This window comes from Hydra viridissima, unplaced genomic scaffold (assembly GCF_058129835.1).
Source record: "Hydra viridissima isolate aposymbiotic clone 2 unplaced genomic scaffold, HvirCarnegie_v1 scaffold_4, whole genome shotgun sequence".
Lineage (NCBI taxonomy): Eukaryota > Metazoa > Cnidaria > Hydrozoa > Anthoathecata > Hydridae > Hydra > Hydra viridissima.
Genome location: NW_028324303.1, coordinates 3,330,001 through 3,343,032, shown reverse-complemented (window position 1 = coordinate 3,343,032; position 13,032 = coordinate 3,330,001). Strand labels below are relative to the sequence as shown.

The following is a 13,032-nucleotide window of genomic DNA, read 5'->3' as shown; positions in this document are numbered from 1 at the left end:
TTCCGTGATCAGAAATTCAAGTCTCTAATTTCATATTTGGTACGGCAAGTTTAATATAAAACTCATTTCTATTTACAAAATAATGAATGAATGAAAATCGATTTTTATTCAAATTTGATTCAAGTTCGATTTTCCAAAAAGAATATTTTAAAATTCACTACGCTGCTAAATTTGCTTCTCGATGTTATGAAAATAGATGCCAACAAAAACGACTTACGAAAGTTTTATTTATTTTAAAAGTATATATGCAAAAAAAATATTTCGCTGGTTCAATTATTGACGAATCAACAAAAGAATTGTGGAAATTGACATAGCAAAACGCCCTCTAAATAAATATAATGCTGCATAATGCGTAACGAATATCGTAGAATTTTATAAAAGTTCCTCAATTAAGACCAGTTTTATTTATGAAAAACACGCCGAAATTTCATTACCTGGGTAAAAAAAGAACAAACTAGGGTACCTTTACACCGCGTGAGTTTATATTTGCGAGGACTACGTATCTTTTTCTGCTTCCTCGTTTAAAAGGTTTTGTTTTTTTTTTCGAAAAATATGAGTTTAAAAACTTTTTGCGGTTGTTTATTAAAGTTTATTGTTATTGTTAAGACATCAAAACATTAACTTAAAAAAAATCTATAAACTGTTTTTTAATTTTATGAATAGGATTTCTACATTTTAATTACAAAAAATGAAGCAACTTTGGCAGGTATATATCGCGGTATTTTACAATTAACGTATAAAAGAGTTACAATTAAAGTAGAATCTTTTTTTCTTCAAAATAAGGTATTTACGGTTTTTGTGGTATTATTTTCAGCATCTTTTGCTATCGGTATTTTTTTGAAAATCTTAAACTCGAGTAATTTTTTTTTTTTTTTTTTTTTTTTTTTTTTCAAGACATTTTTATTTATTAGAAGCAAAACTATTATAAACTTAAAAACAGAGTAATTCAACTGAAGACTCTTTCAAAGACGCGGTACACTGGTACCAGACACAGCACAGTGTTGAACTCACTGATCTCTATAATAACTGGATAGCGCATCTCTATTGTCAAAATTGATGCCAAAATCGCCATATTGGAAAGCCCCAGAACGCTGAAATCTGATAAATGCGATAAAGCGATAAAGCGATAAGCCGAAAAACAGAACTTAAACTTTACGCGATTAAAATTTTGAGGGGCTTTCCAATATGGCGATTTTGGCGTCAAAAAATAAGAAGTTTTGCTCGGAGTTGCGCTATCCAGTTATTATAGAGATCAGTGGTTGAATTTCAGTACATTGTGGCGGTCAAAAATCGAAAACCTTGTCAAGCAAAAAGTAAACGGCTTTTTTTTTTTTAGTTTTTTTTTACTATGACAACTCAGCCTCAGTGAGGTTTTTCGTCCTTCCAGCTAAAATAGTTTGTGAGAAATTTTGAGCAAGTTTCGAGAAAATCGGAAAAAATCTTCAAATACCTAAAAAAGAATTTTTTTTATAAACCTTTAGAATCATTATTTAAATCATTAACATAAGATAATCGTCTTATTACTAAACCTATTCTGAGTCTAAACTTTCACCCAAAGTCTTTTACAACATGAGGAAGTTCGATTGCAGTCTTAAATTTTTATTTTCACCGGGTTCGATGGAGCTAATGAGAGCATCAGATGATACTATACTCCGTACAAAAATGTCTATAAATTCGCTTCCCTACTTAATTTACGAGTGTAGAGTTCACGATACTTCCTATATAATTTTATTTCTTGACTCAGCAGCTTCTTCATCAATTACTTCTAGTGGAACAGGCAAATGAAACAGAACTTTTGCTAATACTTTATGCACTTAAGATGGAATCATAAACCAAGAATCTTACATTCAAAAAATCTATTTTAAGTCAATATGAAACCAACTTCTCTGAATTGATTTCCCGCTGGTAGTTAATCGAGATCAACATATTAATCGCGATCAACATATTTTTGAATCGAACAAACAGATCTTCTGGTATATCTGAAACTTCACTTAGTTTCTTTGGGTCGGGAAAAGCTCGTCGATAAATATTTTTGTAACTGATAAACATTAGAAGAAAAGGAAGCTTTTCTGGCTGCTACTTGAGTAATATAAGTTACATCGCATGTTTGTACTTGGTAAAAAAAAAACAACTCGAATTGAGACTGCAAGGTTTATACAATTTATCGATGAAAAAAAAAACAACTCGAATTGAGACTGCAAGGTTTATACAATTTATCGATGAAAAAAAAAACAACTCGAATTGAGACTGCAAGGTTTATACAATTTATCGATGAAAAAAAATGTTGATGTGCGACTTTTCATATTTAAATTAGTGAATCTCGTAATATCTCGAAAAAGAGAAAGAATAAGAAACTTTTTTTTTTAGTCATAACGCTATATGAAACCATAAAGCTGTAGAGGGGAGGAACAACTTGTTACATTTAAACGGTTTGCTCCCACACATGATGTATAAAGAAGCTCATTCGATGTCTTTCCGGTACGAATCACATGGTTTCCCCCGAAACAAATATGGTTTAAAGAAAAGTTTTTGGCAGGAGTTAGTAAACATGCCATAGATTCGGGTGTGACGTATATCTCAATTAAACAAATTTTTAAATGTCCAACAAAGATGAAATTTAAAATATTTTTTCTTAAATTTCGTTTTTTACGAGGGAAATTTGAAAGATAATCCGAAAAAATAGTATTTTTTTGAAAGTGATTATTAAAAATTACATTTAACTTTGGTTCTAAGGAAATATAATAATTTCTAACGAAATATAATATAATAATAACGAGATGCCTGCGAAAGTTTTGTTCTTTACCGTATAAAATTTTTCTAAAAAAAAAGGTCTTTAAGAGTATGATTTACGATTTTTTTTTTCGAAATTTTTGACTTCTTCACTAAAGATCTTGAAAAGAGTAAAAAACGTAAAATGTTCATATTTTGGATTTTTTTTATCCAATAATAAAATCCCATAGTCAAATATTAACCACTTAATTTCACACTGTGCATAGGTACAAAAGAATCACACTTTACGAATTCTGGTGAGGTGAATTTTTGGGAGCTCTTTGTCTGTTGTCTTTGTTGAACATAATTGTATAACATCAACTGAAAAAATATATAACATTTGTACAGTTTGTTTTTACCTCGTGTTCAGACCAATCTGATGAAATTTTAAAAATCATAATTTTTCATCTCACTAAAGACTTTATTAGATATTGGGTTCCTTAAAATATATTGTTACCTTACTCTTGTCTTTCCGTAATACAATCGCTACACAGCTTTGAAATTCTTTTTCACTCGAAGGTTTTGGAACAAGCAAAATAGGCTGACTAGTGCTCATACTTCTCATCATTTCTCCATTGGATCATTTTCGTAGTCAGTTAGTAATAGCTAGGTGTTGATTGGCTACCGTGTAAGTTTAATCAAAAAAACTCTTTCATAGTAACATCTTATAAATATGAATGGAATAGCAACACCTTATAAATACGGATGAAATAAGAAAAAATATGAAATATGAAAAAAAGGCAAGAATATGATTAGGGGTCAAGTGCTATAAAATATCCATATTTTTTTTTACAGAAAAAAACTTGTTTTTTATAATTAAAAACTTTTTAAGATGCCATAATATGCGGAGAAAATGTTCGTGATTAAAGAAAAATCTTAGTTGTGCATTTTTTCAAATCATTACGACGCGTGTGATTACAAGGTATTCCCTATGGAGCAACATCCGCGGTCTTTAACAGTTAACGAATTTGATAAGCAAAATAATTATCCACAACCCTCACTTAAATGCTCTTGAATATAAATTTAAGTGACTATAAATTTTAGTACTGTTTAAACTTCAGTAAATTAGATTTCTCTTAAAAGATTGATAAAGATATTTGTATTTTATTCGTTACTAAAGAAGAAATGAAACGCTTACGCGTTTATTCATATTTTAAGGTTCTAAAAAATTGTTTGGTAATAAGTAAAAGCTTTTCCGCCTGTGTTCCGTTGTTTTTAATCCTTTTCTTGAGTTTGACGGTCATAAAATACTTTTTAAATTATACTACCATCTTAACAAAATTAAAAATTCCACATAATAAGTGTAAGCTAACGAAATACGAAAGTCTAGTATTTTCAAAATACAAAAAAATTCAGGCATTTGCCGTAGTTACCATTAATCACCGACAAACAAAGACCAACCATTATTTGAATGCATGCAAATAATGGTTGGTCTTTTTTTGTCGGTGATTAATGGTAACTACTACTTGCAAAATTAGGGATTTTTGTTCTTAGTAAGGTTACCCTGCTATCATTAGAGCTTGCCATGGACATCTCAAGTGGTCTACAACAGCATTAAGTTTATTCAATTAGTTTAAAAAAATAGCTTTGAGTGGTGAAAAAGGTATTTGATAACTCAATTTGGAAAGACAATTTTTGATGATACGCGTTGCACCTAGGTTCAAGTAAGGGAGACATGTCAGATTTTCCAGAATATTATTTATAATCATAAATATCTGAGAATAAATAGAATAAGTAATTACCAAAATGAAGAAGATGTGAACTACTTTAATACTTATGCAAGTATGAAATTTTAATGAAATAGTTTTTGTATCCCTTTGAGTAGGTAGGTATTGTCTACACTTTAGGACTGATTTTGTGTGTGTGTATTTTAACTCAAACCTAGGTTGGATTATTTGAACACAATGATGGGGACGGATTAAGCATCTTAAATGTGTGATGGATGTTTTTGATAACTTCTTCCTCCTTCCCCACACACCAGTAAGAGTGGCTGATAAAAAATATCTCACAGAAAATTACATTAGATTTACTAAAACTGTCGATTAATACCTTTATGCTACTAAAAAAGTTTTAAAAAACTTTAGGGAAATATAAAAATATATATATACTTTAGTTTTTAATTCATTTTTTTCAAACACGCCAATTTTCATTTATCATATTTCTCTAAAAAAGAACAATTTTTGCGGTAAACGACATTTATTATGTTCAACCGATATTCTAGTTCGCTAAAATATTATGAAATAGCGTTCTTAAAAGTATTTCAGCGTAAATACTTATTAAGTCACATGACAGCCGAAAAATGGAGGTTGGAACTAACAGAAAATAACTGTACTAGCGTTGAAATTAAAAAGTCATCAACATAAACAAAAATATCAAATTTTATTGGATTGTAATAAGTATTGGTAGACTATATTCAGAAATAACTTTAGATTCCAATTTGAAATATTTCGCATAAGTTTTTACGCATTTTTAAATATTTGAAAAATTCTCCTCCCTAAAATTTTTGAAAAGTTAAACTATTTTTTATTCAAAATAAATATTCAAAGTATAAAGTTTTTAATCTTTTATTCAAAATATTAAATAGTTTAAAGTAACAGTAACATTTTGAACTTAAATATTTAGAACATGTTTTTGGTTCAAGTAAAAAAAATTTACTAAACTATAAACATGTAAAACTTTATCGTTTTTTGTTTAATTTTTTATTGTTACCACATTAGAGGAAGATCAACAATAGAAAAAAAACCAAATGGCATCAAAAATTGTAGATTCAGAGCAATTTGCAGAATGCATCGTCTAAAGGCAAAGCTGCTATTGAAATATTTTAACAAAATTTTTGTTTTTCGAATAATCACCACTTCGGAAAATTTCCAGGTACAGCCCCCGACATACATAACTCCAAAGGATGGGGAAAAAAAGAACTATTTATGTAAAAAATATTCATACTCAGAAATAAAAAACCATGAATCCTCAGTTTAAGTAGTTTAAGTAGTTCTTTAAGAAACCTGCGGGGCTTAAGATGCTCATATATGTATTATATTAGAGAAACTTATTGAACCCCGGGTTTCTTTAACATTTTTTAAAGTTCTAATTTTTGCTTCTTTTTGATATAATATCAATGAAATAAATAACAAAATGAATAATAATAAGAACCAGAGCCGTTTTTGGTTTTCAAAAAAGTTTTTATCTCTTATTAAATTTAGTACCTTTAGCTTTAGGATGGGCTGATTGTAACCATTACTAATTAATTTTAACCGTTACTATACCAAATTTTTTGCATCTGTTAAAGACATTCCTGAAATATTTAATGTCATGAAATGAAAAATATTTTTAATCCATTTCCTTTTTTTTGTTGTTGCTATATTGTTCATTACATTAACTGCATTAAAATTCATAAATTTTTAAAGCTCTTTGAATTGTTTCAGGAATATATAGATTTGGAAAGTATTTGCTAAGATCAATAGAACCACAAAAATCATATTTAGTAACATTTTAGTTTTTGTAAAAGTTTTTTTTTTCTACTCAAGACAAAAGTGTAATATTTCCTGACCATGAAATAGGATGCAATACGTTAAAAAATGGATCCTAAAGAATCACTTCGAAAACAAACACACTCACTGTAAATAAACAATATATCTTCATAAGTTTCTGATTTGATAATAATACAAAAAATCACAGCATAAGTTCTTTTGTTTCTTTCATTAGTTCCAGTGCCTAATTCCTGTGTTTTTATACAATTCCACATTAATTTTCTGCTTTGGTTATTGACACTTCTTGACTTTGTAATGATAATAGTATCAGTTCTTTTAAGCGATTATTAGTACCAGGCTTTTATAATACTTAAGTTTTCATATCCGTATTTTGTTATCCACTATTTTCTCTTCTGAAAAATACTAATAAGGTTTGCTGAATGGCTTTATTTTTTCCATTTGGTTAAATATTTGCTGTGTTGCTTTGACTTGAAATATGGAGGTCCTTTTTGGCATCTAAATTTTTTAAACTTTGAACAAATTTTACACCCTATTGTTTTAGAAGAAGTCCGTATTATGGGCGTTCAAAGAATCACAGCGTTATTTTCTTTTTTTTTTAACTGTCAGCAAGAAAGCAGAAATTAGGAGCACCCATTTTTACAAAATTATCTCTTGGTGTAACTGAAACTTAATTATTGAATGAAGAATTGCTTCATATGAAACAAATTTGTGCTGGCAATTCCGGTGAAAAACTTCTTTCCCCATTTGGTTTTTTGAACAAGATGTCAGTTACAGAGCTTGGGAAACCCTTCAAAAGTGTTATGATTACATTGCGTATATTTGGTTCAGTACCAGTGACAGCTGCATTAAGGTGCCCTGCTTGCAGTTATATGTAACTATGATGAAGAAATATGTTTGTAACATAAAACAAGTAGAAATGAGTTTTTTGAAAGTTGTTTAAATTAACTACAGTTATATTATGTTATTCATCGATATTAATGATATTATTATTATCAATAATATTATTAATAATATTATGTTATTTATTGTAACTACATTTACAATTATTATTATTATTATGTTTAATTGTTATGTTATTTATTTAAATCATTATGTTATTTATCCAAATTATTTTTTGAAAACATTTGATGTCTGATTTTCTTTTCGCTAACAATTTTATGGTATGATATTGTGGATGATGCTCTCTATTAAGAAAAGGCATTTTATTTTAACTAATTATAATGGCATGTTAATAACGAATAATAATAAATCAAAAGTAAAAAGCGATTTATTTTAAAAGAAATTTGTTCTTTATTTGTTTTTAACGCAAAAACCAAACGCCGATGCTTCCTTTATCAACACTTAAATCTGTTTTTTTTTTTTCAGTAGATAAGTATCTACATTTGTTTCAGTTGTTCTTTATATTTACTGTTTGTTGACAGACAATTGTAATAGTTAGTTTCATCTTCTGTGCTTTATCATATGTTTATTTATAAATTAATGATGTAATTCGGAACACAGAATAGAGTTGTTTGATCAAAAAAATCGGTTATGTTCAAAGAAGGTTGAAACTGCTCACTTTCATTAAACTTTAACAGATCATTTTACTTGTATTAAGGGTCTTTAAGAATTTGCATCTTATATTCTAGCGTAGGCTACAAGTTTGATTTAACGGTGCGCAGGTTTTTAGCTTTAAAAATATTTGCCGAAGCTGATATTAAATTTGCGCTTATTTTGAAGACTTCAGCTTCATGGGTTTTATAAAATGCGTAGTTAAAGGTATACAGTAGTATTATGCTGGCAAGTTAAAAATATTTCCTTTATAAAAGATTGTTTAATTGCGCTAAACAGTCTGTGTTTACAACATTAACATATCTTTAACTAACCTGTGTATGGATTCTATTTGTCACTTAAGTGGATTCAAGCTCAATTGTCTGTTAATAGGTTTTTGCTTTAAAAGTATATTTGCATCGTGTCGACAAGTATGAGTGCATTCCAAAATTGTACCGATTCCAACAGGTGATTTCAAATAGTCTTTTCCAAAACCAATATTGGTTTTTTCTTGTTGTAAAAAAGAAATCCTGAATGCCTTCCCAATATATAAGTGCAACTTAGATTTTTTGTCATAACAGTCATACTCATCTTTTTCTAAAACAATGCATTAACTTGTTTCCTCAATGCTTTTTTCAATCCTTTCCGTAAACAAGACCTTTTTTTTTTAGAGAGGGGGGAGGTAGGTAACACAGTTAGCTAACATATTATTTTTTAAAATGATAGCATTACAAAAGTAGCAGCTCTGACGTATAAAAGGGCACAAAATGGGTAAGAAAATATCTATTCAATGCAAACTAGGTAAAAGTTGTTGAAAACTTATGTTTGCGCCATACAATGAATTTCTCGAACTTTTGCTAAGTTGACCCATTTTATGATACTTACACCTGGCAAAGGTTCAAGGTTCTTAAAGATTAAGCTCTAGTTAAGTTTACTTAATCTATTTCTGCTCTATTTCTACTCAACAGAATTATAAAATTTTCTATATAATTTTTGTTAAAATTGTACTCAAAAAAAAAGTTCATTTTAAATATTTTGTTTAAATTGTCTAATCGCCTGCAAAAAGGACGAAAAAAAAAATTAATTCAAAAAGTTTGTTAGATCGCTTATATAAGAGGCCTAAGATAAGATCGGGAAAAAAACGATTCATTTTGATGAAGACGGTATAAGATCTATTTATGAGCTTGTTGTAGTGAGCTTAAATCTTATTAAAGTCTTGTCTGAGCGTTTCGTTCCGCCTTTTATCTAGGTCTCTTATATAAGCGATCTTTTAAGTAACACCTCTTTTTATCTACGCCGATTAATATAGTAGACATGTCAATGATTTATATGATTTATAGATATCAAACTCCGCACAAATTCGGAATGAAAATGTGAAACAAATTTATTTTATTTTGATAACCGGTAGCCGGTTTAGCCATGTAAAATATTATGCAGAAGTTCAACATTTAAAATCAAGTTGTTGTTTTAAACGTTCATGAAAAAATTCGTTTCATGAACATTAGTATGCAATCAAAAGTTTATATATATATATATATATATATATATATATATATATATATATATATATATATATATATATATATATATATATATATATATATATATGTATATATATATATATATAAATAACCAGACAAATCAAAAAATTTATTTGTCAATTATAATGAATGTTTTTGAGTTTTACAACTATAAGATTAAAGTACCCAGTAAGAAATCTTTAAACTATTGTTATTTTGATAAAAGCATGATTACTGGGGATAAGTAAAATATTCTTATCTTAATCAATTTTATGAATAAAAAAAAAAGAATTAAGAAAGGAATTTTCTTTTTATAGCTGACACAAAATCATATGTAAAACATTAAAACATGTTACATACTTTTCTAAATTTTTTTAAAAAGTAATGAAGAATACTAGTCTCCAGTCAAAATTTTGTGTTCTAAATCATGTATATTTAGGTCATTAAACAATACCTCATTTGCTGCAAGGGTTTGATTTATGGAGTGCACCATCAAAAATTTTAAAATTTTTTCTTGAAGATCCCACACATCAAAACTCTAAAAACCTGCTCACATTTCTCAACAACCTTTGTGTCAATAAAGAATGGAAAAATTAGCCCACGACAGTTTTTAAAAGTAGTAAAACTTTTCCTTGATGAACAGCAAAATAAAGAATATTCATAACTTTTGGCTCTTGTTTGTTGAGAAATGAATCTGTTCGCACATGTCATACAGGTTAAGTTTTTTAACAATAAACTCTGTCAAATATCCAAGTGTAGCTTCCTTATAAACTGAAGTAGAGACTTATGAAAGACAAAAACCTAGACCTTTAACAAAGTTAGAATCTTCACTAGATTCACACTTCATTGGATTTTGTTCAATAAGAGAAGATCTCCTTTTGCAAACGTCTTTTTTCTGTGTGAATTAATTTATGCGCATAAAATTTAAAGCAATTTTAGTAAGACAACTTTCATTTCCAATGACTTTTCAGTTCAACAAGCATAAAAACAAGTGCTTCTGTTACTAACTTATCTGGGATCATTTGCTGGAATATCATTTTCAAAAATAGCAAAACCTTCATATGAAAGAGAGCTTACTCCAGGAGATCAACAAATTCTTATGCTCTTGATGAGTAAAAGTGCAGCGTTAAAGCAAATTTATCAAAAACACTTTCGTTTCCAGCCTCTTTTTTTTAAACTTAATTTCAACAGTTCTAAAGTTAGTCCAGAAAATTTATAATTAGTTATATTTGCATTAGTATTGAAAAAAATTTTTTTTTTCAAATTTTTGAATTATTCTACTGAGTAAATCTATTTTTTTCTCTTTTTAAAATTTTACTTAGAAAAAAAAAGCATTGAAAAAAAAAAAAAGCTTTTTTTTCAATGCTTTTTTTTCTAAGTAAAATTTTTCCAGAGAATTTTGTTTATGAAGTTTTAATTCCAAACTGCGTTGAGCACACTGATCTCTATAATAACTGGATAGCGCATCTCTAAATATCAAAACTGACGCCAAAATCGCCGTATTGGAAAGCCCCAGAACGCTGAAATCTGATATGTGTATTTAAAGCGATAAGCCGAAAAACAGATTTTAAAGCTCACGGGATTTAAGTTTTTGGGGCTTTCCAATATGGCGATTTTGGCGTCAAAAAATTAGAAGTTTTTGCTCGAAGTTGCGCTATCCAGTTATTATAGAGATCGGTGGTTGAGCAGTTTAAACTTCTGTTAACGATCTATTTAAGATAGAAAGTTATTGGCTTTTTTTAATCTATTACATCATCATTGGAAAGTTAATTCTTTTTGCTATTGCTCTTAATTTTTAAAAAACACAGCAAAATCAAAATCAAAGAAAGCACAACTCTTTTTTTCTTCTCCGTTGCCTCTTAAAACCATCTATTTTAAAATGGTTGCTACAGGACTTGACTAAATTTATTGGGTGTAAACTTTATACTCTTTGTAGCCATTACCCATCCCTCACAAAGATTTTAATCTTTTAAAGGAAAATTTTGCAAAAAGAAATTCTATTACCTTTTACAAATCTTCTTTTACAACCATAGGCTGAGCAAGAAACAACCATTTAGTTATTTAATTCTCTAAATATTGTAAAGAACTTATATTATTAAGAAAGATATAACAAATCATATCTCCTTCAAGTTATAAATTTCTAAAACTGTTTTAAAGTTGAATTAAAGGTTACAATATTGATAAAAACTTGAGTTTTAAATTATATGTAAACTTAAAAAATCGCTCATTACTCCTGTCTCTTATTTTAAGAAAGGTTATGCACACAAGTATATATTTACAATTATATATGTTTAAAAAGACACTTAAGCAACAATATTTAAAGTCACGTTCTGTTTCTTTTTCCTTTAATGAATTTTTTTTTTTAAAACAGCAAATTTATAGTAACGTATAAGATACTTTTAATCTAGGATTATGAAAATATTACATGCCGTAGCATTTCACAAAATCATCGCAATTCACCAACTTTTAAACATATTCTCTAATAAAACTGGGAAAAAAAACCTGTTGGTTATTTTTTTATCATTACGCAGTAAAAAAATTTGCTTTACAACGGGCAGCGCCTGTTAGACATCCAAGTAAATATACATCACTGGGACATGTTGAATAAAACGGAAACAACCCGCCTTAATTTTTTCGCGATTTTTCCAACTGGGCTGCTTCTGCGTAAGTTGATTTTATCCACCAAAATGTTCTCAGTTTTTTATTCTCTTGCAGCTGCGTTTTAAAAAAATAGCGGTTTAATTTATGCGTGTTTATATTTGTGCGTCGTAGACTTCTTTAGTAGAAAGAGATCTTTTCTGTAATTTTGTCGGTGCTATCATATTTAGAAGAAAAAACTTTAGTAATCTTTCTGACACTTCATGAATCTGAAAAACTAAGTTTTCTCAAATACTTTAAGCTGCCATTAAAAGGCGGAGAGAGAGTAAGTTTATCTAATTTATTTAAAATCTAATTTAATTTATTTTTAAATGTATTTTGTTCTTAATTACTTAAAATTAAAAAAGAAATAATCATAAAAAAATCAAAAAGACAAAAAAAGTTATATTGATTGAAAAAGATTCTTGTTTGTACAATTTCAGTCATGGCAATCTCTCGCTAGAACCAAATAAAATAAACCCCAGCTTGAAATAATTAGAAAAATATGTCCATGAAATTCGAATGTTTACTTCTATTTTGAAAGAAAAAAAGAAAATCGCACAAAAGGATTTTCACTGAAACTACAAAATGATAGCAGAAAGGAAATTACGTGCTTTAATAAAAATATTTACATTAAGAATTTAAATGTCTTGTCCAGAAGAAAATATATGACGTCATAACTCTCTCAGTAGAGTTGCTCTCATTTTAATGATAGCTTTTTTCCTTAGAGTATCGTCTTTAGACATTACTTCAGGCAAATAATAAACCGATATAAACTGATTAACCAATATCGGCTGCGGAAGGCAAAACAAAAAGAGGCCTGTAACAGCCACAAAGGTTCCAAAACATTTTCCAATAATTGTCTTCGGTACAACGTCTCCGTATCCAACGCCTGTTGCGGTTATAGCACTGTACCACATCGAATCCAGAATATTGTGAAACTCATTGGTCTCAGGATTAGGGTTGAACTCGTTTTCTATTAAAAACATCAATACTGCATTCACAAAACAAAACGTTCCAACTGACATAAAAAAAACTTGAAAGTAATGGCCACACTTAAACAGTGTGTAAAAGAACAACCTTAGCGC

General features: G+C 28.6%; 1 protein-coding gene and 1 long non-coding RNA gene across 2 annotated transcripts in view; both read right to left on the bottom strand.

The window, feature by feature from the left end:
• Positions 1-2,959: 2,959 nt before the first annotated feature.
• LOC149889433 (uncharacterized) lies at positions 2,960-11,383 on the bottom strand. The gene is made up of 3 exons (XR_016451846.1): positions 11,312-11,383; positions 3,227-3,390; positions 2,960-3,090 (listed from the first exon to the last, which is right to left on the bottom strand). It is a non-coding gene; the product is annotated as an uncharacterized LOC149889433 (long non-coding RNA).
• Positions 11,384-12,377: 994 nt separating this feature from the next.
• The window catches only part of LOC145182956 (potassium voltage-gated channel subfamily A member 1-like), a 2,793-nt gene continuing 2,138 nt past the window's right edge, over positions 12,378-13,032 (bottom strand). Inside the window, exon 2 of the mRNA XM_090085355.1 lies at positions 12,378-13,032. This exon is cut by the window's right edge and continues 1,643 nt beyond it. Coding sequence (XP_089941481.1) covers positions 12,619-13,032 — 414 coding nt within the window. The 3' untranslated portion in view covers positions 12,378-12,618.